Consider the following 25,935-nt stretch of genomic DNA (forward strand, 5'->3'; position numbering starts at 1 on the left):
TGGGCCACAACCAGCCTGCAAGTCATTTTAAGCTGGCCCGCAAGCTCTGGCCGGGGCGCCGGGTCGGGGGTCACACCACGCGGCTCATCCCTGCTCCGGCCGGGGTGCTGGGTCGGGGGCCACACCACATGGCTCTAAGAAGCCACGGCATGGCCCCGCTCTGAGGGTCGCAGGCTGCTCCACACCTAGGACCCAGAGCAGGGACATGCCACTGCTTGAGGAAGGCACCGCTTGGAGCCGGCACCCCGAGCCTCTCCCCGCACCCCGAGCCTCTCCCCACACCCCTGCCCCAGCCCTGATCCCCCTCCTGCTCTCCAAATCCCTTCCTCCTGCGCCCCAAACCTCTCATCCTCAGCCCCACCACAGAGCTCACACCCCCAGCTGGAACCTGCACCCCTTTCCCGCATCCCTGCCCCAGCCCTGATCCCCCTCCAAACCCCTTGGTCCCAGCCCAGAGCACCCTCCTACACCACAAACTCCTCATCCCCAGCCCCACTCCAGAGCCTGCACCCCCAACCAGAGCCCTCACCCCCACCCCAATTTTATGAAAATTCAGGGTCCTCCATACAATTTCTATTCCCCAATGTGGCCCTCAGGCCAAAAAGTTTGCCCACCCCTGCTGTAAAGAGAGATACTATGTATTTGACGCACCCTAGTTGTGTGGATGAGATATTCATATGAGGAAAGTCTACCACTGTTTTCTTTGAGTAGGTGGGATCTAGTGTTAATTGCCTTCTAACATCCATTTTTATTATGCAAGGACCAATTTTAACTTGCTCAGGTTTAGATACCCCTAATATGGTGAAACGTTACTAAATTTTTTAAGGCCAACAATTCTTCATGCTCCACTTCCATGTTTCCTTGTTATATTTCTACTATCTTCACACCAATAGGAAAACAAAACTTGACTTATAATGACTTTTTACACCCATTGTTTCATTCTATCTATCTATTTATACCATGGTGTTTGCAAGCTTAAGTGAGTCTTTGATATGACCTTCTGCTGAGCCATGAAATGAATTGTTGTTCTCTTGTACCCTCCTTGTGGATTAATAATATTAAATAAGGCATTGTTCATGTTGGTATTGTTATGGGCCTAACTTAATAGTATGGTTTCCCTTTCTTCTTTTAGCCACCTAGGGGCATACCATGCCATAAACACACATGGGGGATTCCCCCTCAAAATGTGGGTATATTTACCTAATCCTTGATGCAGACCCCTTTAAACCATAACATAGGTTTATCTTTTCCAGGGCCACTGTTTGTAATAGGCATGTTCTGCCCTGTTGACATTGTCAGTTACATGTGCCCATGTTTTCCCCTCTTTTGTCCATACCCATTGACGTTTTTGTCCACTTAAAACTGCAGAAATTTGGATGTTCTCTCCTTCATCCCACAGGTTGGGTGAGGTTCCCCATTAGGTATGGTCACCCCTTATATTTACCACCTTAATCTGGTGGACTATACGCCATCCTTCCTTATTCATTCCTATGGATCATTTGCATACCATTGTGATGCTGTTCTTCCTTTCTTTTGCCTGAATATACTTCTTGGTGCTGCAGCTATAACAGGCGTGGTGTTCGGGCTGCTTGGGTCTACAAGAGGCTGCTAGAGTGTGAAAATAGTCCAAACCCATTTGCTAGGATACGCTGCCATTGTCCAGTTTTAACTGCTTTTCCCAATATTATGCCTGTTCTTTCTTTAACTATCCACTCACACGTTGTTACTCCTGGTGAGGGGAAATCATGGGGATTTATAATACCCCAACTATTGGAGGGGACGAATGAGAGAAAACACTTATGTGAATTTTGCATCATTACATCACCTACAGGTCCCATTATGAACTTGACTACCGAGTTTTCTATATTTTTACTATCTGGTTTGGAAAGATAAACATTACTGTTGGCAGCAGTTTGGTTGAGTTCTTTCCACAGGATTTTCGCTGTCCGCTTTACAGCTTCCAAATTCACACCACCATAGCAGAATCCAGTAACTACTGATACCAAAAAGTAATCATCTTGCCTTTTTTCCCCTCCCCCCGAAAGACACCTTTTCTCCCTTGTGAGTATCATTTATAACAATTTTATTGAACAACATTTTAAATGTAACCTTAACTATTTACATTTCTTAAATCAACTAATTAATCCATTGCCCATAATATCCTATTTACAAAGTCTACTGAACATTGGACTGGCTTCAAAATGTCCATCCCTACTATTCCTAATCCATTAAACCCTATTTCCATTAGCCTGAATCGAACATTTTGCACCCTCCTATTTCCCATGTCTAGTGTTAGTGGGATACTCAACGGAACGGCACTCTCGATCGCATATATTCCTCTAATCGCCTTCGTTTCAAGTGTGACATATGGGATCAGTTCTATGGAACTCCCCAGAATATTTAATATTGAATATGTTGATCATGTATCCAAATAGCATAACTGCTGAATTTTTTCTTCCTACACTAATTTTTTCCTAGACTAATGTTTATTAGTGGTCTCACCTGGTTATCCTCAGATAGTGTTGCTATTACATTGGGATGTTGCTCTGCTCTCAGATAGGGGTATTCCACTTCAACCGTGGCTAAGGAATTGACGAACTCCTCTGTATCTTGTGTTGTAAGCTCTGGGAGGAACTCGTACCATGCTTTCTCCTGCTGTATCTTACTATGCTTTTACTTTCTCTCCCTATCAAATACAAATTATTAAAATTACTAACAGTATAATAGCTTCAACTTATTTTATAGAATTTTTAATTGAGATGAATGGAACCACTTCAGTACTTTTTTCTTTGGAGAATATTTAGGTGATAAACTGTAGGACTGGCCTTGTTTACAATTCTTACTGGTCTCATCCATATTAGACTAAGCACATTATCCTTTTCTTTAACATGTCTGTACATGACCATGTCACCCATTCGCTATTCCTGTGGGTGTAGGATTGGTCCGATCTTCTTATCCATTTAGTTGATGTTTGCCTTAAGTGCTATTGCTACCTGTTTGTGTTTTGGCAATAGATTTTAACAACTTGCATTCATTGATCCGTTAACACCCTAGGTTGATACTCATCTGGGGGTGTCCCAACTACCCACTGTTGTGCAAGACATGAGATTGCCTGAGCAGTTATGGCGTGGAATGAGGTTATCCCATGTGAAGCTACTGTTCGTCTGATAGCTATTAATATTTAAAAAAACCTTTTGATCCCAATCCTTGCCCTCCTTCTGTTGTAACTGGCGATTCTAAGGTATTACCTTGGGGTATTTCACACAATACTTTATTTACTAAATCTACTATTATTTGGTGGTTTCTCAACATATCTATACCCATTATACCATTGTCATCTAGGATCATTAGGCCAAATTGTCCTATTCCCTATTTTGTTTCCAACTGAAAACAGATTGGGGGCTAAATGGTGCTTGCTGCCTCATTAAATTCTTGCAATCTTTTTATTGCTACTGGGGATCCAAACAAGTTATTTTTCTTAGTGCTAATTAAAGAAAAAGTGGCATCTGTGTCTATTAGCATATTTTGTCCAAATGCTCCCTTATTAAATACCGCATTTACTGTAGGGTCTTCCCATATATCCTGTATTAAATGTGTCACTAAGTCAGCATGGTCTTTTGCTGACACCAGGGAGATGGGGGGTGCTTGGCCTCCCTATACTTGATCTTTGGAGTGTGTGGGAGCTGTAGGTATACTTATTTCATGGCTGGCTAATCTCCAAACCAATTCTTCAGTAGGTAGTCGATGGATCTGATCCCTAGGCTCATTCTGCAACATTTCTCTCCAAACAAATTTTTAGCCACATCAGGAACTTTCTTCCTTTCATGAGAGGCAACATTTTTACTTTTGCCCTCTTTCCTTGATTTTTCCCCTTTATTTTGTTTTCAGTGTTGGCTCCTTTTTCCTATGGACCATTATTGGAAAGGTTACCACTGATACCTCTTTAGGTTTTTTTTCCTTGGGGTGGGCATCCTTTCTGTATTTTACCTACAACTTGTCCTACACTAAAGCAGCATCTAAGTTATGAAACATTACTACTGTTTTCATTGTTAAACCAAATTGTGAAATTAATGTTCCTTCAGATTGTGTTACATTACACACGATGGTACCTCCCTGAATCAACTCAGGATTCTATCTCAGAAAAGTTTTTTGAACTTGTACTGGGCTAACCCTGTTCTTTTCCTCCAATTTTCTGAGCGCAACTTTCTTAATGCTCAACACAACACCGCTTCCCTGAGCTGTGCTGCTTACTACCTGTATAGCTTGCAGCTCTTCCTGCAAGCAAGTCATTTCCTGTTGGCAATATGCATGGTTAGCCAGACTCTGCTGGTTCTGTGAGTTCAGAACCACATTTACTTCTGCCTTTGTGACAGTTTTCCTTAAGCAGCAGTCTTGCGCCTTATTTTAAGCCATTGCTTATCACAAGTGATTTGCATCTTTTTAATCTGCAGCTCATCCCTTAAACCTTTTTTTCTTGTAGCGTGGACTTCTCAAGCTGAGCCTTCTCTCTAAAACAAAATTCCAGTTGCCGTTGGGGCAATTGCTGAACATGGTCTGAGGAATCTTTTAACCTTTTGGATTCTAACTTAAACATACAAGGGTTACTTAGTTTTTTTGCAACCATGGTTGAGACATCTGTTCCTGTTGTTTCACAGATATCAGACATTTTAGCCAACCAACTTGCTATTGTACTCCTAATTTAGGGTACCTGTGGACTTGCCCAATACCCTAATTTGTTCCATGGCACAAAGTCTCTGAGGGAGCTTCTTGGGGTTATCCCTTTCATAGTATAACCGGAGAAATCGTTACTCCAAAGACCCATCTTTTCCTCTTTATTGCACCATTTAGCGAACTTATTATCCCAGTTTTTCCCTTCTGGCCCCTTTATAGCCATTATCACTCCTTCTCTTAGTTGCAGCTCACTTTCTGGAGTACATTTTTGGCACTGACAGACCGCATGGCTAATCTTATTTTCTTCCTCTATCTTTGTGATCACAGCCTCCACTGCAGCTTGCCCATCTAACGGTTTTTGTTTCCACTGTGCCACTTACTGGCCTCTTTCTGGGTGGCAATAATCTGAGCATTCTGACTTAACACAATGGCTTTCAACACATCAATATCTAATACTTACTAGTATTTGTCTCTTTAGGACAGAACCCCTTTCTTGGGGCTGCTCACCCTCAGTGCTCAGAATACTAGCTTACAAAAACAAATTACTAAAATAAGTAAAAACAAAAAATTTCACTTCCTGGTGTCAATCGTCCTTCTATCCACTAGGGGGTACTATACCTCCCATAAGGCTTCAAATAGTGCTATGGGCCTACCCAGGGACACCAGATTGTTACCCCCAAAATCAGACTTAAAGTACCCCCACAATGGCCTGCCTAGATCATTAACTGAATCCTCAATTTGTCTGGTTTTGGTAAGTGAAAGGAGGTGCCCTGCCCTAGAGGAATTGCCAGGGTTTTTCTCTGATCTTTGGAAAACTCCCAGGACAGACTAACTCTGACCCTTGGGAGGACATGGATACAGCCTTCTGCTCAAAGGACTGACAGGCAGCAATCTTTTGAAAACAAAAATAAACTTTGACACAATAAATCTAAAACATCATACATTCTTTCAAAAGGCATATATCAAAAAGGCAAAGTAAATTTCCTTGGTACAAACACATTAAAGTACCCAACATTGCAATATTATACAATGGGGAGATAGCTTATATTCCGTATACGATGGCCAGTCACAGGCAAGATGCTGTTGTTAAGTTCTTATGACAACTTTATATATATAAATAACAAAGAAACAAACATACATACGCAAACATGATTCCCTGTGATCACCACTTTGTTATTCCTGGCTGCAACTGCTCAAAACTATTTTTATTATTAAACCCTTATAATTCTAATCAGTTGCACATTATATTCATCTTAACATGATTTATTGTCACCACTCCACTTTTACTAATTTAAAAATAAGTTTAACTTCAATCTTTCCCTTGCTTCAGTTGGTGGTGGCAATACAATGTTCTTAATGCTCTATTCCTGACACAGACTAGAGCAACTGAAAAATCTCTTATCAAAGTGGGTGCTGATTTTTTTTTTTAAAACTGGGTTGATAAATCTGAAGATGAACTCAGATGATCTGGTGTGGGCTTTGCCATCCGTTCTTCAATGTCCTGAAGAAACATGGAGGGATTGGGGGGGTGTTCTCCTTTAGACATGGACAGGCTCCTCTGTGGTGAGACAGGATGCCTACATTAAACTCTCTGTACCAGTTTTCGGGCATTTCCTTCCCCCATATCAGCAGGAGTATGATTCTCGGCATATTGGAGTGCTTTTTGTGCTGAGGCAGATGCCTGTTCTCTCATTGCAAAAGCTCTGGCATGGAGACTGGTGTCCCTGGCACCTTTTGCTTGTTGATTTTCATGCAGTCAGTGTCAGTGCTTCCTGAACCATTTTTGATATTTCAGGCGTCTGTCACCTACCATATTCTAGCTGTTTGTGTCCCGACAGGCTGAGTAACTGCCTCCCTTGTGTCTGTTTTGGAAATGAAATGTTGGGTAGCGAGAAAAATGAAATGCTTTGGAAGGGGAAAAGGAATGAAATACCAGGATTTCACTTTCTTCTCTTCTTCCTTGCTGCATCCCCCTTTCTCTCTAGGTAAATCTAGGTGACTTTACACAATGTATATATGTACGTTTATGCAAGTCTGCAGTATACTGTTTTTCATGTTGATACATGTTTCCAGGCTAGGGGAGGTCAAACCAAAAATTGAAGTTTGTTTTATTTTGTGATATTGGCTTATGAGTTGCAAGTTTTGCCTGGATCTTTTCTCCAGTGTTGAAGTCTTTCTAGCAGGCCATATACCTAATCTGATGCTGAACTTGGGAGAGGTTTCTGAGTCACTGTATACTATATGATAAGTATACACAAATATGTATTTCCTGTTCACATCGTCATTAGCTTTGTTGTTGCGGCTCTTTACAGCTGTGCTTTCATTTCCTTTTGGCAAGTTATTTCTTTTTACTATCCAAGAGTGAGAATCCTGCACAGATAGTACCTATAGAGAAGGGAACATTATTCATCTATAATTTTGCTTCTCTGAAAATGTCGTCATGGGTGAGTCTCATACACCCATCCACTTCCCCTTCATGTTTGGAGTTTACCTATTTGAGATGTTTTTCTCATGGTTCTTATCTTTCCTTTTGAAGCATTTTTTGTCTTATCTTAATGATCATTTTTACTTTACTTTTCTTTCTAGGAGCTTCACCCCTCTGTGCAATCAAAGAAATTGACTGGAACAGTTGGAGGGCAGCATTATATCTGGCAGGGGGAGAGAGCCCACAAATATTAATAGGGTACCTTGATTATACTTCACCATGCTACTGCTGCCCTCTCAAAGATCAAAAACTCTTGAGAGCTAAGAGTTCAGCTAGTCTCGTGCAAAGAAACAAAGATATAGGATTGTGACTCCTGTCAGATGATCTCTTCAGAAAAGCAGAATTTTTACAGAAAAGTAACTTCCCACTTTCAGGTGGATTTTTTTCATCTCTTTTTGCCACTTTCTCAGTGGTCCCTTTTACTGGTTTTTGTTCTTCATCTTTCCCTTCCCTGGCACTGTTCTTCAGACAGTTTGCTCTGCTTTTCATCAGCTGAGCCCTCCTCTCTGCCTCCAGGGGTTGTGTTACTGACACTGCATTTCATTTTCTTCTTCTCCAACTGCCAGTCCTAACTCTTGTACAACCTTCTGCATCCAACATATTTTCCACTGTTAAAATCTTGTTTGCTGTGTAAATAGCAGTAGAAAGGAAAATGATCCCGCTGTATCCATTAAAATAGCAGAACATCAGTTTACACAATCTTAGGCCCTAATTCTGGTATGTGTTCTGCATGGATGGACCCCAGTGCCCAGGCAGAATCCTACTGGAGCTCCATGCAGAAGCAGGGATCCACCCACACAGAACAGCTTGCATGATTGATGGCATGGTCATATTTCTTACAATTAAAAAAACAGGCCCCCAAACTATTCTCAGTAAATTAGCCTCTTTTTTTTCCTTCAGCAAGTTCACATTATCCAAGCCACTGCAAGGAAAATTACACACTCAGTTAATATTTTGGATCCCTTGTGTCCTCATTACAGGATCAGTGGATGAAGTATGCAAATTGTTCAGCGATGGTATGATTTTTCCTGTCTTTTAAAGATCGTAGTGCCGTAAATACAAACCTTAGTGTTTAGGTCCCTTGTGCAATAGCTTTTTGTCTGTTGTTTTAACTGTTGAAATTTATCTCTATGTGTGAGAGCTGGAGTCCTGGTAAGGGGTTTAAATTGGGATTGTGTGAATCCTGTGTTTTCACACATCCTCCTAGAGTTATGCACAATAGGAGAATCTCACAGAATTATCACTAAAGAGAATTATCACTTTGTCTGATTGGACCTCTGCTTCTGCACTCTACTGGTTTCCCAGACACACCACCTATAGCTTGTAACTAGAAATATGCATGTCCTCTGCTGTAGCCATGCTTCAGAGAGCAACTGAAATAAAAGAGGAGGAGGAGGAGATACAGAAATATCAAAGGGGGAAAAAATGGGGTGAGCACAAGAGACTTAGAAACAAAGTAGGGAGATAGACCCCCTCAAAGGGCAAGAGAAACAAAGCTGATGCCTCTGTCACTGTCCAATCTATATGGGTTCTTACACTCCATTCATTGTTATAGTATAAGATCACTTGACAGCATCTTCACTTCCTCACAATCATCATGTACATTGCTTATTGTTCAGCTGTTTGCATCAGGTAGCTGCCTTGACAGCTCCCTAATCCATGCCTCCCCAACTCCCTCTTGCACCCTTGCAACTTCTGGTTTACACTCCTGAAAGTACACACTTCCTCCCCAGCAACAGATTCCCAGCAGGGAGTGAAAGCTTATCCTGAGAGGTGTGGTCAGCGCATAAGGACTGGGTGTCAGCCCACCCATTGCTGTTTTCCCCATCCTTAAAATCAGAATAGCAGTACTTACCTACCTGGCAGAGTGTTACAAAGCTCTGTGAAGTTGTAAATAATGAGTTCCATACAGAAACATTGCCTTACCCACATCATTCTGCCTCTTGCAGCAGGCCTCTGTCTACTGCACACCATACTAGTAGAAAAGGTCAAGGGTACTGCAGTCCCAACACCAGTTCACTATACAAACCTGTCTTATTGTCTGTCCAGTATGTGCACAAAACAAAGCAGAGGGCCTGCTTAAAAAAAAAAAAATGTGATTGTGTAATTATAAGCTATCATAATGCACATACACAAAAAGGCAGTTAAGGTTGCACATATTTACTAAATAATATATAAAATGGTGGTGTGGTTCTACTCTGAGAACTTTGTAAAAATGGCACCGTCATCCTCAGTCAGTCTGTGTGTATCCAGCATTATCTGCTGACCTGAATCACTAAAAAATTTTTTCCTTCTGTTAGCATGGCAGAGTGGAAAGCTGCTAAAAGAGAATGACCAAGTTCCTATTATTTCTTGAGCATCATCAACAAAATTTACTATGCTCCTATCAGGGTTTCCAGTAGCATCACAGAGGGAATAACTTGGCCTGCAGAACCTTTATTACTGTTACTGATGTGTGAGATTGAAAGCACCTTGCTTGATGCCCAGATTGAGTTTTCAGAAATACTAATTTTTTTAAGTTCCTTGTAAAATTGGCACATTTTATATGGAAATCAGAGACACCATAAATATGAACCCTAGAATGCCATTTTTAAAGTCACTTTTCAGAGAAGAACTGTACTTTTAAAACAGAACTTTCAAAACTTGCTTTTGAAATGTCTGTCACTATTGTGCTATCTTCATACCGTTGAATCGTTCTGGTTTGTCAATGAGCGCTGCCATTTTACTGCTACTTTCCAGCAGGAAGTCCAGTCTGCTGACATAGTTTATGACACAGGGAATTCCAATGAGCAGTTGAATGCATGAAAGAGGCTGGAAACTTTTACAGTTGTTTTAAGGTAAGTTGTATGATTTACTAAAAATAATTTTATGGAAAAATATTTATACTAAAGTGTTGAACTAACAAAGTTTCTAATGCATATTAGAGCTATCTTAAAACAACCATGAAAGTGTCCAGCTTTTATTCTTATACTGAACAATGATTCCTTTTTTCACAAACTACAGACCATATCCTGCCATTGTTTTGCATGCAAAATTCCCCACTAAAAGCTATGAGGTGCTCTGCATAAAAATAGGGTAATATCTTGGCACCTATGTCAGCAGACTGGCAAGATGTCACCTTCCAGTTTCATTGCTGATTATTAAATTTAAATGTATTTAAACCATGTGCAACGAGACTTAAATTCCTTTTATAATGAGTTGAAGTGATTTCAAGATCTGTTATGTTTTCTCTTTAATTTATTCTGGTTCTGCTGGAAATTTGTATGATTGGCTCGTTTTTAAGGTTTCAGACTTTTGCCGGAAAAGCAGGTTAGCGCTTCTGAGGAAGGGAATGATTTGAAAATGTTGCTTTTCCTGCTCCCTCATTGTGACCTCTATACCCCAGCTAACCCCATATATGTTCTCTTATTACTTCCCCTCACCTCTTTAAAAAATAAATAAGCAGCTGTGAACCATGGAGTTAAATCGCTGGTGTGACATCATCCAAAAGACTTAATTGGCCAATCAATGTGTGGCTTTGGCTGATAAGTTTTCATGGTCATATTCCGATATAATGAATGATGCAATACAATCCCAATTATCTCAGTCTCTGAAGACACCCACAATCTTAAAGGAATCAAGAAAGTCAGTTCAGCAGTCCTTGGAGGCTGTGTTCTGTGTCTTTTTCAAATCTAGAATACAGATTTGTAAGCTTGCTTGTCATGTCTCCAGATGTTAGTGAGTTGTCAACCAGCTTTGGAGAGTCTGCAATTCAGACCTCCCATGTGTGGAGCACAGTGAAGATAAGGCAGACTTTAAAGGGTCTGCAGTCCAGCTGTTGAGGCATCCCTTTAAAACTGTCTTCTGCAAAGTTGATTGGTATCCTTGTTGCTATGTTCCAGAGTGCGTTCTCTTTGGATCCAGATGTCCTTGGGCATCATGTAGTCTGGTGCCTCATTACTGCACTCTAGACCAGGGGTTCTCAGGACAAATTTTTTGGTGGCTGCTCTCATGCTTTTTCCTAAAATACGTAATTAGCTTTAGGAAAAACAAATAAATATGCATATATACATGTCCAAATCATTTTAATTTATTTATTGCTAACTAGTGAGTCTGTTATGAAAAGTGATATTAACAAACATTCAAGTATCACTTTTCACAGCAGACTTACTCAGCTCTGGCAAGCCTGGGGACAAATTAAGCCTTGAATGGTGGATCGGGGGAGGCACCGGGGTTGGAGCCTGAAGCACTGCATCCAAAACCTGGGGCCTGCCGCCACGCAGCTGGAGCCTGGGGATGGCATCTGAAGCCCCTCTGCCAGAGCCTTCGACCCCAGAGCTCAAGCCCAAAGCCTGAGCCCCACTGCCTCTGGGAAGGTGGGGAACTCACCGGCTGCCTGGTCCTCCTGCACTGTGCCCCAGGTATCTCCAGAGGTGGGCAGGACCCAACCCTTGCTGGTGGCCCCAGCAACCAACACCAAGGCAGTGCATCCAGGAGCAACAGGGAGAGGGAAGTGCTGGTACTTTGCCCCCTTCCCCCAGTCACAACCCAGGAGGCTGTGGGCGCAAGAAAAGCCTCTGGTGGCCTCATGCAGCCATGGTGGCTGCATTTGAGAAACGCTGCGGAACCTAAAATAGAGAGTACAGTACAATCCTGGGGGTCATGACCATGCTTTGGAAAAATCAGGATTGCACTTGAACTGGACATTCTGTGAATAGTATTCCTTTAATGCAGTTATTTTGCTCTTAATTAGACCTACAGTAGAACCTTAGAGTTATTAACACCTTGGGAATGGAGATTGTTCATAACTCTAAACAAAATGTTATGGTTATTCTGTCAAGTTTACAACTGAACATTGACTTAATACAGCTTTGAAACTTTACTATGCAGAAGAAAAATGCTGCTTTCCCTTTATTTTTTTTAGTAGTTAACCTTTAACATAGTACTGTAGTTGCGGGTTTTTTTTGTTTTTGTTTTGTCTCTGCTGATGCCTGATTGTGTACTTCCGGTTCCAGATGAGGTGTGTGGTTGATTGGTCAGTTCGTAACTGTGAGGCTCTACTGTATGTATGTTTCACCCACAAGTATGGATGGGGAAAGAAAGTTAATGTCTAAAAGTTGCCAATAATATTTTTGAAAAGTCTTTTCCTCCTGCAAACTTTTACCTCAACTGATTCTTGAATGTTTTGCATGTAAAGTATGCCATTGTATTACACAAACCTTGCTAGTGCTGCATGGGAAGAGAAAAGTGAAATTTATGAAATATGGTCAAAAAAGGGACTGAAAAATGCAACTTATTGTAGAACAAATCTGTTCCTTCTGTTCATTCAGAGTCTTAGGTTTTTTTCTACTTAGCTGTGGTGGCCCTGCACTGCTATGGAAGAGTAAGCTTGTATCTATTCTGGCTCATGGATTATCAGCAAAATTTACTTAAATTTCAGTTCCAGACCTACACTCAGCTATATATCATGTTTGCAGCCTTTTTATTTTTCTTGAACCTGCCATTTAAATTTACTACATTTATCAGACCTCCTGAGTAGGGTGGTGGTGGAATTGTTCTTTAAATAGCATAAACAGAAGAAAGGATACTACAGTAAAACCAGGACCATTTAATGTAATTTTCTTAGAGCAGTGGTTTTTCAAACTATGGTCTATAGGACACTTTCACATGATCTTGAAATCATCTGCTACTGTTACAGTAGGGAAGGATATCAACTTTAAAATAGTGATGACTCTTCCTAAATGTAGCCCAGCCCAGGGAATACTAAAAGTTTTCAGATGTTTTTGACTAGCAGAACTCACAATTATCTGCATTCTGTGGCTCCTTCAAGTATCATTGTCCAAGTGTTTCTTTGGTGTAAATTCAGCCACAATCAAATTTGCAGGAAACATCAAAATTGGGAAGGGTGGTAGCACAAACACAGGAAGACAGAACCAAACTGTATCCTGACTTGCAGATATTGGAGCAGTGAGGGTCGCAAGCAATGCGATAAGATGTTGAAGCCCTATATACAGAGATGTATAGAGCCTGATTCAGCTCTCATTGAAATTAATGGCATAACTCCCGTTAACTGCAGTGTTGCAGAAACAAGCCTATATACAGACTGCTACAAAATGGGGAGATGTAACCAACCAATTGCACCCATTCTATTAAAATGATCTGACTTTTCTCTTGTCTGTTTATACAGAGCTGAGAAGGTTGGCAGTCAGTGTGAGGTTCAGAACATGAAAATGTTTTGAGAACCACTGCTGTTGAAAAATAATAGTTTCTCTTAGTTTCCATAGAGATTTTTCATGAGCATATTGCAGTGCACATAGTATGCTTGATTGACACTTAAAGGTGTGTGGGGTTTTTATAATTTTAGGGAGGTGCAAGCAAGCCAACGCTCTGTGGCCATAATTGCAGAGATGATCCATACTGCTAGTCTAGTTCATGATGATGTCATTGATGATGCAAATTCTCGGAGAGGAAAAATGACTGTTAATCAAATCTGGGGGGAGAGAAAGGTGAGTCTCTGTTATTGTATACAGCACTGGTAAAGTGGAGATTTGTATTTGTCATGTTGCTAATATTTAGTGTCTCTCTCCTTGGCAGTAGAGTGTGGCTATGGTAGATGCTGGGGCTGTTTAGAAAAAGGGGTACAATCTGAGCTGATCACATAATTGTGAACATGGTATGAATTCCTACATATAGGGGGTAAAATGGATAAACTGTCTAACCCTACGTTTTCAAAGTATAGTGGGAAGATGTTTTTACTGTGTGATTCCTATTGACTTTAATGACAGTTGCATACAGTAGCTAAAATCATGTTGAAATGCTTTGAAAATATGCCTCCTTTTAAGCACCTCATGTATTGGTTTCCCCTGTTGAAATAACAAGCCAAAAGAGCTTTTATGCTAGCATTAGAATTTTCAGGCTTTAAAATGTTAAATATATGGCTTAAGGTAGCAAAGGTTTTGCTGTTATCATTCTCTTGTGAAATATGTAAGATGACTAAGCTGCTTCATAAAGCATTTGAAAAAAAATTATTCAGGAAGTCCTGGGGGATGACGGAGATCAGTGACACTCCCAAGTTTTTTAAGACACTTTAGAACTAATTGACATTACACAATAACAGTAGCACAGTAACCATACGATACAGTATATAGTGAATAAAACTTATTTCTTTACCTTGCAGGTAAAACACACTCAGATAATGCAAGTAGGAAAAACCCTATACATAGCAAAAAAGAGATCACTGTAAAATGGGAACTCCAAAATGGTTCAAATTTAAATACTGTAACTATTTTTTTCCTTTTTCCAGCTTTCAGTCAGACATGTACACTTTGTGCGGAAAATGATGTAATATGACTAGACCTGGATAATGTACAGGGAGTCAGATTGTCCCTAGTATTTTTTATGTGAAGAGACCTTTTAAAAAAAACAAAACCAAAACCAAAAATCTTCTCTTGTTTTGTTTTTTTTTCAGGCTGTTTTAGCTGGGGATTTTATCCTTTCAGCAGCTTCTGTTGCTTTAGCAAGAATTGGAAACACTACTATTATATCGGTATTAAGTCAGGTGATTGAAGATTTGGTGCGTGGTAAGGTTTTTTTCTATTTGTATCTTTATACTTCTTTGTCTAAACAATAAACCTAAAAAATAAAGACTTTGTCCCTGCATCTTTATAGGTGAATTCCTTCAGTTGGGCTCCAAAGAAAATGAAAATGAGAGATTTACTCACTACCTCGAGAAGACCTTTAAGAAGACTGCAAGTCTTATTGCAAACAGTTGTAAAGCAGTATGTACGTTCTGTCTCTCCTCAAGTTAACATACCTTACTGTAAGCTTCACAGCTAAATTCCCAGTTACATGTTGTTTTCTTTGGAAATGCTCCAAACTAGATTCTTCAACTAGTATTTTGCCACAGTCCTAATGGATCTTTGGTTAAGATTTTTATCTCAATTCAGCTGTGCAGCCTCCATTATTGGTTTTCATTCTTTCCTTTCTGTTTTACATGCGGAGACAGACTTTTTTACTCTTTCCTCACTCAGTTCACAGTAAGATCCACTATAGACTCCTGAGCTGATTTCTAAAATGTTAGAAGTTTGAGCCTATTTTTAAAATTCGTGTCCGAGAACTGGTCATCTTATAATTTGTTGAATATAAGTTTCCTTTCATGTCTGTTGTCTGCTGTAGTGTAGCATAGTAAACTGTAATGCAGAGACCTACATGAACAGTGCAAAAAATTTAAACTGTTTGTGTTCTTCCTATTTAACATTGCGCTAAATAGGAAATACATTCTCTTCTGGTCCTCATTAAGTCTTATGAATTGAATGTGTTTTTAGTTGCGTGAGTTAGGGGTGACTAAAACAATCATGTCTAGTTCCATTATTGTAAAATGACAGAAGCATAAATTAAAGGACTGAGTCCCAAACAAACTGACAGTCAGTCAGACCCTGCTATACCCTGCTCTCCACATTTACCACCAAATTCTATTATTTTCGTTACACAACAAATGAATATTGACTTGTACAGACAAGAAACTCTTATTCAAAAAAACATGTTTATTACCAGTTTAGAAAATGCAGGAAGTGACAAAAATGCTCTTCTCTCTTCTTCCCCCACCATTCCATCCCCTTCCCAAAGAGAGCCATAATGTTGTCAGAAAGGGAAGTGTAGCTGGAACACAACCTTAGCAATAAGAGGCAGTTCAAAAACAATTAGTCTAACAAATTTGTATTGTTAAGTGTTTTATTCTGAAATCAGTGGTACATTCCTGCAATAGAGAGCAGTTGAAAATTGCCTAAATAAAGTGGATTATATAAAACAGGACATTATTTCCAATATTGTAATACCTTATTGGAACACTCTCAGTACAGTATACTTTCCATAAAACTCTGTCGGAGGAATCTGGAAATCTGACCAGTTCAAGGAAAACAGAAAACACTCCAGTCGTATTTGCATACAACATTGGGAATACCTAAATCTTGAAATGGTTTCATTTCTAACTAAGAGTAATCTATTTCCAAAGCTTCTTAAATTCATGATAGTTTCTTTTGTGTTTCTGAAGCAGATTGGGAATATCCACTGGCAACAAAACAAAGATAAAGCATTATTTCTCTTAATTTTTCACTTAGACCTAATCTTGCAACAAAGTTGGGGTCCCTGAAAAAAGGCTACCACCAATCATTGATACCAGATCCACACCTACCTTCAAAATGGTCATGCTATCAACTGCTTTACTAACTTCATGCAATAGTATCCAAGGATCTAAATTTCAGTGGGATCTTATATTTTGGAAGTAGAGAATTTTATCTGCCAAAAAGGATTCAGATGTATTTCTTAGGCAACTCTTTTTATAGAAACAGATCAGGACATGGATGGTTCATATGAATAGTAATGTGTGATAGAGCTTTCCTCTCTAAGGCTCAAATCTGCAGTGAGAATTTTGCCTGAGTAAAGACAGTCACATCAAGCTTCTGACTCATCACATATTCAGTGTAACTGAAAGCTGTTGCTGTTGGATAGCAATTTTGGCAACCTAAAAAAAGAATTCACAGGGTCTTTCATTCCATTAGATAGATGCTCATTACAAATTCCACCGTTTCAGTTTGCTTATTGGCCTCTCTGAGAGTTTGCACAAAAGCCAGGGATTCAGGGGCATCCATCTAAAGTGTAGCTGAGGTACAGATGACAGGAAAGGGAGCTTGTTTTACTGTTGCCTTCCTGTATTTTTACTGTGCATAATTATGGCTTCCACCACTGGAAATTTAGCATTTCGGATGCAGCAAAATCATGTTCATAAATAAAAGTATGGGGGGGGGGGATTATCCTTGGGGGCAAAATTATAGCTCTGCACACTATGACAATGACAATTTTTAGTCTTTCCTGCAGTTTTTCTTCATAGGTCAGCAAGGATGGGAAGAATGGTACTGATAGAATGAGTGGCAGAAAGTGCCTGGAGCATACTTTCATGGGACAGTTTGGGCTATTTAAGGAGAGCTGATGGGTTCAGAAGGAGTTCTGCTCTTCGTAGCCAGAAGAATGGTCAGCAGAATCATTATATGTAGCTTGGAAGTGGGTTCTTTTAAGTGTCCAAGTGTTTAAGTGAAGATGACTTCATTCTCAAGGCCAAACTAAGGCTATATTATTGGTGATTAAGAATATCAGTTAGGATAAGTCCTGCTAGCATGAGCCAATTCAGTTCTTGTGTTAAGGGAAGGAAAAGACACTCATTGTTTCCAGTTTCATATAAATCAGGTAAAATATTGGCTGAAAAAAATGGCAAAAACTAATTCTAATGGGATTTTAGTTAGAATGAATCTAGAGCAGGAGTCAGCAACCTATGGCACACATGCCAAAGACGGCACACGAGCCGATTTTTAATGGCATGCTGCTGCCTGCTGAGTCCCAGCCACTGGCCCCGCTCAGCTTGCTGCCAAACCCAGGCCAGAACCCTGGCAGGCAGCAGCGTGCCATTAAAAATCCTGTCCGCCTTGGCCCGCTATTCTCAGCCGCCCCACACACGGGGGCAGGGTGAAGAAACTTGGTCCTGCCAGCAGCTGCTGCTGCAGAGCAGGCAAGTTCCCCCTGCCTCTTCCCCCAGCGTGCTGGGTTTCTGCCCCTCCTCCTCTCCCTCCCTGCTGCCAATCAGCTGATGGCCTTCGAGAGGGAGGGGGAGAAGCAGAGCCACAGCGCACTCGCTGCACCGGGGAGGAGGCGGAGAAGAGGTGGAGATGGGCCTTGGGAAAGGGGGGTGGAATCAGGGCATATCCCCTCCAGCCCCCTGCTGTGAGCCGCTCTGGGCAGGGGGCTGGGAGCACCCCCACACCCCCAGCCCTAACCCCGGCATCCCCCACACACACCGCCAGCCCTGACTCCAGCACTCCCACACATACCCAGCCCCCCCACACCCCATGCCCTGACTCCTGCACCCTCCTCACATGCCCCCTGCCCTGACTCGTGAACCCCCCCCCATGCCCTGACTCTTGCACCCCCCACCCTGAGCACCAAACGGGAGCTTCTGCACCCCACCATATATATATATATATATATATATATATATATATACACACACTCTCTCTCTCTCTCGCCCCCCCTTCCCCCCCCCCCCCCGCACCAAATGGGAGCTGCCCAGGAAAGCACTCCACACCCAACCCTGAGCCCCTCCCTCATTCTACCTCCTTGCCAGACCCTGCACCCCAACCCCCAGCCCTGTGCTCAGTGCACTCCCACCCTCAGCTGAGTGCAGAGAGGAAGAGAATGGGCTAGAACCAGGGAGAAGGTAGGTACCCACTCTATGTGGGCAGGGCCGGGATCCCAGACCGGCAGTGGGCTGAATGGGGCCGGCAGCCGGGACCCTGGCTGGCAGGAGCTGGCAGACAGAACCCCAGATTGGCAGCAGGCTGAGCCTTTCAGCCCATTGCTGGTCTGGGGTCCTGGCTGCCGGCCCCTTGCCAGCGAGGGTCCCGGCCGCAGGCCCCGCTCAGCCTGCTGCCGGCCTAAGCGGGCCGGTGGCGTAAGATCAGCATTTTAATTTAATTTTAAATGAAGCTTCTTAAACATTTTGAAAACCTTGTTTACTTTACATACGACAATAGTTTAGTTATATAATATATAGACTTCTAGAGAGAGACCTTCTAAAAAATGTTAATTACTGGCACACGAAACCTTAAATTAAAGTGAATAAATGAAGACTCGACACACCACTTCTGAAAGGTTGCCGACCCCTGATCTAAAGGAAGGACGATTGGTGTGTTCCTGGGACAGTGCCTCAACAGGATACGGATGGTCTTTTCCTGTAACTGAACTAGTTTATCGTCTGCATCTCCAAAGCAACGTTACATTAGAACCAAAATGCCACTGAGGTAACTAAATAAACAGTCTATCAAGGGCCTAAAGCTGTCACAATCTCCAGTGTGTATTAACTACATGGTAGATGTGTGCTTACGCTACGGCCGGAGTAGTACATGCCGGCCTCAGTAAATAGTGGCAGATGGCCCTGAGAGTCACTGTAGCCTGAGTTACTGAAAGGCATTTTTCAAAGACAGTATGGGAGTGGAGGCGTTCAGGAATTCACAGCAATGAAGCACAAATGGAATTCCCAGCTGTCATGAGAAACCTGAGATACCAAATAAGCTTAGCAGCTTCTCCCTCTCTTGCCTATTTTTCCTGCTATAATTAGATTTCAAAGCCAGGTAAAGATTTGCATTCTGTATAAGATACTTTCAAAATAGGGATTTTTTTAAAAATATTTCTTCATTGAAGTAAGTATAAAAATTGCATCAGAGATTCCCGCTTCATCAGCAGGACTCCAGTTTTTACAGACTTTGGCTCTTTATCCTACAAGCTGATCTGTGCATGCATATCCCTGCACCCACAAAGAGCCCCACTGACCTCAACAGAGCTCTGTGTGGCCATAAGGATTTGTCATAGGGAGTACAATGAAAGGAAGAATCTGTACGTCTCTATCTAGCCAATGATTCCAAATTTAATTAAGTTTAAACTTCCACTGGGTGTCTCTCATGGGGGTCCACTGCACATAACTCAGTGCAGAATTGGAGCCTAAACTGTGTTCGCTCCTCTTGACATATTAAAGAATGTAATGTCACTGATGATACAGAACCACCTCAAGCTATGCATGCACATTAAAATAAACTGTAAAGCCTAGTAACAGGTTTGAGCGAATAGAACTACTGTATCAGGTGCATCAGACACTATTACAGAATGTCTGATAAATCCCCTCATTCATTTAAAAAAAAATTCACTAAAGTCACTTCCGTTTGATAATCTACTTTCTGTGGAAGAGATTCCCATACAACAAAGTAACTGGAATTTGAAGTATTAATTTATGAGTAGTAAATAACAAGGGATTATATATATAGCCATCAGCTCTGAGGGGCTAGTTCATAAACACTGTTTGAAATCAGAATGGCAAGATGGCATCATAGCCTTGCTTATAAAATCTGGGAAATTGTTCCTAGTTCTAAAAAAAATACAATGTTTCTGAAATACAGTTTTAAGAAAAATGAGTTGTCTCATTGTAGTGTAAGAACTATTACGAAGGGTTCCTTAGCTTCTTTATCTTGGAAGACTGAATTTAGGAGTAAGAATTTTGAATCCAGGTTTAGTGGGGAAGCTATCGGAATTCCTATAAGATTGACATTGCAACAGATCTGTTGTGACTCTGGTGACATGGGGCTTGCCTGCATAGGAGAGTTTTTCAAGTTATACTAGTATAGTTATGCTGCTATGGTTATTCCATGGAGAGTTACACTAGTATAACTAGGAGGACTTGTGGCACCTTAGAGACTAACAAATTTATTTGAGCATAAGCTTTCGTGAGCTAAAACCCACTTCATCGGATGCACGCAGTGGAAAATACAGTAGGAAGATATATACAAAGAGAACATTAAAAAATGGGTGTTGCCATACCAACTGTAACGAGACCGATCAATTAAGGTGGGCTGTTATCAGCAGGAGGGAAAAAAAAACTTTTGTGGTGATAGTCAGGATGGCCCATTTCAAACAGTTGACAAGAAGGTGAGAGTAACAGTAGGGGGAAAAAATTTAGCATGGGGAAATAGTTTTTACTGTGTGTAATGACCCATCCACTCCCAGTCTCTGTTCAAGTCTAAGTTAATGGTGTCCAGTTTGCAAATTAATTCGAATTCTGTAGTTTCTTGTTGGAGTCTGTTTTTGAAGTTTTTTTGTTGGAGAATTGCGACTCTTAGGTCTGAAATTGAGTGACCAGGGAGGTTAAAGTGTTCGCTGGAGAACATTTCAGAGTAGTTCATCCGTTTGTGTGCACTTAAGTAAAATGCTAATGTATTTTCCCCAAGGATTACATAGGGGATTTTTTTTTCTGCCTGCTACTCATGGACAAAGAGCCACATTACCATAGTATGGCTGCAGTTCAATCAGTTCTTGAACCTCAAGATTCCTGATGGTTTGTTCAAAACCAGTGATGATTTGGTCTAGTATTATGTGCCTTTCCCATCCCAGCCCCCTTTGCCACTAACACCCTCCCCCCCCCCCAATAATTCAGTGGAAATTTCAAGTTTATCAGCACATCTCTATTGATAGTTCATTTCTGGACAGTTAACATCTCCCATGAAAATAATCTTCCGTCTCTCACCTGTCCTAGTTTAGGCACCACTCTTCCAACTCCATAGTCTCTGTTACTGGGAGGCTTGTAAGATCCATCTACCTACTTGAGCCCTATCTTCCTAACAATTATGTTCAGGCCCTGTGTTGCTGAACTGCATTAGACAATTAACCTACATGTGTAACATCTCCTCCTGCTGCATTCCCTCTCCTTACAGTATACTCTGTAACCATAATAAAGTTAATCTCTATCCAGAATTTAATACTGCAGTTCTATTGGGTTTTGTGTTTTCTAATGGGCCTAGATATTTGTGTGTGCGCATAAACAGGGAATTGCGGATGGGGAAGAATGCTCTAGATGTGGCTTCTTCCCCTCTCCCAGATGTTCACTGTGCTTATTATGTTGCACCTAAAAACAAACGAATTGCAGATGAATAATTAGAGCTGTCCCTTTTCTTTTTCCTTTCAGGTTTCCATACTAGGCTGCCCTGATCCAAAAGTTCATGAGATTGCATACCAGTATGGAAAAAATGTTGGCATAGCTTTTCAGGTAGTGTATTCTGTTGCTTTTACAGAATTAGTGGGAAGTCTAAAATGCACACTTCTCAAAACTACATTGGAAAGCAAACTGGATTGCTGTAATTCGCTACATAAATCTTTTTAACTAGACACAGCAATTAAAATGTGTTGTATAATGTTGGTTGTTTTTAATGTGCTAAAAAATTTTTGTGTTTGTCTTCTTCCAGCTAATAGATGATGTGCTTGATTTTACATCATGTGCTAACCAACTGGGGAAACCAGCAGCAGCAGATCTCAAACTTGGATTAGCCACAGGCCCTGTTTTATTTGCTTGCCAACAGGTAGGTTTAAAGAACATTCTCCAAAAATAATAAAACCTGCTGGGTTAAAGGGATACTATCAACTTGAAATCTAATCAATTTAAAATATGCTTAGGACATAGCTGGAAGGATCTCTTCTCCTCTTACCTAATGAAACAAGTACTGGCATTGACTGGCTCCAGCGGGAGCTGCATTCAGCATTTCTCCATTGGAGAGTGGACCATTATTACTGAGGGCTTGAAGAGAAATGAGTTAGAACAAGCTTAGATAAGTGTGTTTTTTTTCCTTCCTTACATCTTCCAGAACAAAAATAGAGTCAGAGACTAATATGGGTCCACACTTGCACAAAGGGGAAGGACGGTATGGCAAGAGAGCCACCTTTTAGAAGAGACAGAAAGGCAGGGATGGTACAGGCCACATAGAAAGGGAGCGATGTCTAGTGGCCCCTGAGAACAAAACCCTCCATGTTCCACTTGTTTCAATGGGAAATCCTCAAGGAGTCACGAGAACTCGAACCCACCCTGTAAGATCTCTCTTTACTTAGTGATGATTTTCTAGAGAAAAGGGGAAGAGAGGCACATACACCAGAAAAAAGGAACAGCGACAGTGGCAAAGTACAGAAAGAGGATGCAGCGTAGAAATGAACAGCAAGTGGACAGAAAAGGGAAGACACTTGCAGACTGCCACAGCACAGGCAGACACAGTGCACAGCACTGTTACAAGAATCTGTGTAGTTGATTGATCTGTAGAGTGCTGATGAGTCTGTTTTATTAACTTAGTATTTTATTTATTTACATTTGTATATTACATCATAGGTGCACATGGCATGCAGTGTTTCTCAAAAGCAGCCACCAGTAGATTGGTTTGCAGCCATGACAGCCTTCAAAGCATGGGTGGAGATTTGGGGGAGGGGAGGGATGGGAAGCAAAGCAGCAGCCCCTGCCTGCAGCACCCAGCTGTTGCTCTTGACTAGCTGTTACCAAGGGCAGCAAAATCTGCCACCTTGATGTTTGCGCTGGCACTGCCAACAGGGATCAGTGCCCTGCACCATTCAGCCTCCTTGGGGGCTCTGGGAAGCGCCTCAGGAGCCCTGTGGGGCTGGTGTGTGCGGTACTGGATGTGGCTCTTGGCAGTGGAGGCAGCTGCAGCGTTCAGTTACCAGGGCACTCCCTTGGGCAGCTCCCCTGCTCCTGCCAGCTGGGGCCTGGGGAGCCTGGAACTCCACAGGTGGCTGGTGAATTCCTGACCCACCTTCCCTGGGGCAGGCTCTCAGGGAAGAGCCATGGGAGTCAGACTGGTTTGTCAGAGCAGCCACCAGCAAGAGTTGGTGGCCACACTCTGCGGCTACCATAAAATTTGTTGAGAACCCCTGCTCTACAGAGTGGTTAAAGACCTAGTGCCTGACCCTGAGAAGCTTAGGATCTAAGATAGAAAGGGCATGGAGAGGTGACATCAGGCAAAGGGGAGAAAGTTTACACACGAAGGTTGTGTGGTTCTGCTTGTCACAAGGTACACAATGTTAGTGGCACCTTTCTTGTTTAAAAAAAAAAAATTAGTAAGATCCTAAAGGAGTAAAGATTATTGTGGCAGATGGCATGAAAATCTAGCTTTCAGCCTCTATGGCCAAGACCCAGTAGTCTCCCAGTACTGCTTGTGTTCAGGCGTTTAAGAAGGCTTCTATTCTCAAATCATCTGGGGGTAAGTGCCACTAGCAGCTTTGTAATTCTTCGTTCTGGCCACAGTATAGTAATGGAAGAAACTGGAGAAGATAAAATTAGCTGTACAGGATCCATTCTCTTAGCCATACTTCCATCTTAAAATTGTGCTGTCTGTTCTCAGTTAATCAGCTTTTGGTTCGACTCTGTTTGCATTTTATGAATTGTTCTAGAGTAGACAAAACTTGAGTTTCTAATATTAAAATAAAGGTTAAAAAAACTGACATTTTAGAATTTTCATTGATCACAAGTCCAGTGTTTTGGTTACAGGCTACTTATTAGTGTTCCCCCTTTCACACTCACTCTTTATATCTTGATGACAGAAGGCAATTGTCAACGCTTCATCTGGCTGTCCTTCCACAGAACATTTTGGAAGGCCTTTTATGTCCAGCGGAAGGCTTCCTCATTGACAATTTCCTGCTGTTTACAAGCAACTCATACTGAGCCACACTACAGGCTTAAGTAATGTGTTTGTTTGCATTCCCAGATCCAGTTTTTAAAACTTATGTAATCAGACACTTATTTGTACCAGCAGGTACAAACTTATTACCAGCAGGACAGTGGGGTGGGTGGAGGTATTGTTTCATGGTCTCTGTGTGTATATAATGTCTTCTGCAGTTTCCACGGTATGCATCCGATGAAGTGAGCTGTAGCTCACGAAAGCTCATGCTCAAATAAATTGGTTAGTCTCTAAGGTGCCACAAGTACTCCTTTTCTTATTTGTACTAGTAGCAATAAATGTTATACATCCATTTGCATGGAGGCTGTCAACACATCCCCCACACTTGGGATAGGAATTAGCAGTGTGCAACAAAGTGCCACACTGTAACTCTCCTGTGGGGACTCTGCAGCAGGATGATATTAATGTGAACTAGGATCTTTTAGTTTGTGTCTGTGCAGTGCAATTCACACCCCTCTAGTCTGAACTGCAGGGCTATGTAAAACAAGCCCTTTGAAGAAGAAAAACTCAGTCTAAAATCTGTAAAGGGTTTTCCCTGAAGGTTGATTTTTCTTTGGCAAAAGATATACATCTGCTTCTCTTCCTCCTACCATTTTGGCCAGCAGTTAACCTGTTATGTCCATATGTTGAAGATGCTTTTACAAACACAAGTCATTATAGCTTTGGAAATGCCTTTGGCTTCCACTTTCACAGAAAAGTGTTATAAAATAAATGATCAACGCTTTTATGCATTTAAAGTTGACTTAGAAGTGTGAGATTTCTTAAAATTTATATGTATAAATGTAACATCAGCCCCAGCTCTGCATAATGTGACTGTATTCAAGTTTTTTTAACAATTGAAATGAAAGCTGCAGGCTACATCTTGGCTCCCTTAAGAGAATTTACCAAGAAGTGGGAATTTCTCATTTTTGCACAGAATAGTTAAACATTAAATTCATACATTTGCAATCCTATTCTTTTAAGAGGTGACTTTAGAATTAATAAGCACTCTTTTCAAAGGTTTATATATTAGCTGTTATGCAGATTTTAACGTTAAAAATAACTGTGTGAAAGGTCTGTCTGGTTTTTCTATATTTTTGCAAGTTAGGTTATTAGTGCTTTGACAGTCTTGCAAAACTAGCAGAGATGAATAATATGCAAATTGTAATTAAAATTGCCATAATACAGTAAGAAAGTTGGAATTGATAGAAAACCCAGTGAGCACTAACCTTTGTAGGTTCTGCCTAAGGAAATTGCTTGAAAGCAGTAAGAGGAACATTGTCATTATGGAGAGATGTAGGTCCCCAATACAAAATTTCTCAAGTTACAGATTGGTGCTGAAAATCCTTTACAAATGTATAGCACAAGTTAAATTTTAGCTTAATCATAGCTGTCCCCTGCTGATGAGGAAAAAATAACTTTATTTTTATAAAGCAGCACAGGGATGCTGAAGTTCCTGCATGCTGTGAAATAATGTGTTCTAAAATACAACATCTGGAGGAAGTAAGGGCTAGCAGCTGTTTGGATTTATGAGTGATTTACCCAGACAATGCACTTTAGACTGGCAGAGTTGTAGAGTAAGACTTTTACTCATTAACCACACTTTTGAGGCTGAAAACACCAGTATCCTACTTTTTAAATGTTCAGATTTTATATGAAAAGCCAGAGTTATTAGCTACATTAAGTATTAAGATAGATACCTATGCTGTCATCCTTGAATGT

At 41.1% G+C, this 25,935-nt stretch overlaps 1 protein-coding gene across 6 annotated transcripts in view; it reads left to right on the forward strand.

Moving 5' to 3' along the window:
• Positions 1-25,935, forward strand: part of PDSS1 (decaprenyl diphosphate synthase subunit 1) — a 43,953-nt gene that overhangs the window by 13,446 nt on the left and 4,572 nt on the right. For 2 of the 6 annotated variants that reach the window (XM_077808249.1, XM_077808247.1), the window contains exons 2-7: positions 9,896-9,993; positions 13,500-13,641; positions 14,604-14,715; positions 14,804-14,913; positions 21,690-21,770; positions 21,967-22,080. In XM_077808249.1, coding sequence (XP_077664375.1) covers positions 13,543-13,641; positions 14,604-14,715; positions 14,804-14,913; positions 21,690-21,770; positions 21,967-22,080 — 516 coding nt within the window. In that variant the 5' untranslated portion in view covers positions 9,896-9,993; positions 13,500-13,542. Of the gene's footprint in view, positions 1-7,305; positions 8,173-9,895; positions 9,994-13,499; positions 13,642-14,603; positions 14,716-14,803; positions 14,918-21,689; positions 21,771-21,966; positions 22,081-25,935 lie in introns of those variants that run through there. The other 4 variants (XM_077808248.1, XM_077808251.1, XM_077808245.1 and 1 more) reach the window with 4 other exon arrangements.

The sequence above is a fragment of the Eretmochelys imbricata genome, chromosome 2 (genome assembly GCF_965152235.1).
Source record: "Eretmochelys imbricata isolate rEreImb1 chromosome 2, rEreImb1.hap1, whole genome shotgun sequence".
NCBI lineage: Eukaryota > Metazoa > Chordata > Testudines > Cheloniidae > Eretmochelys > Eretmochelys imbricata.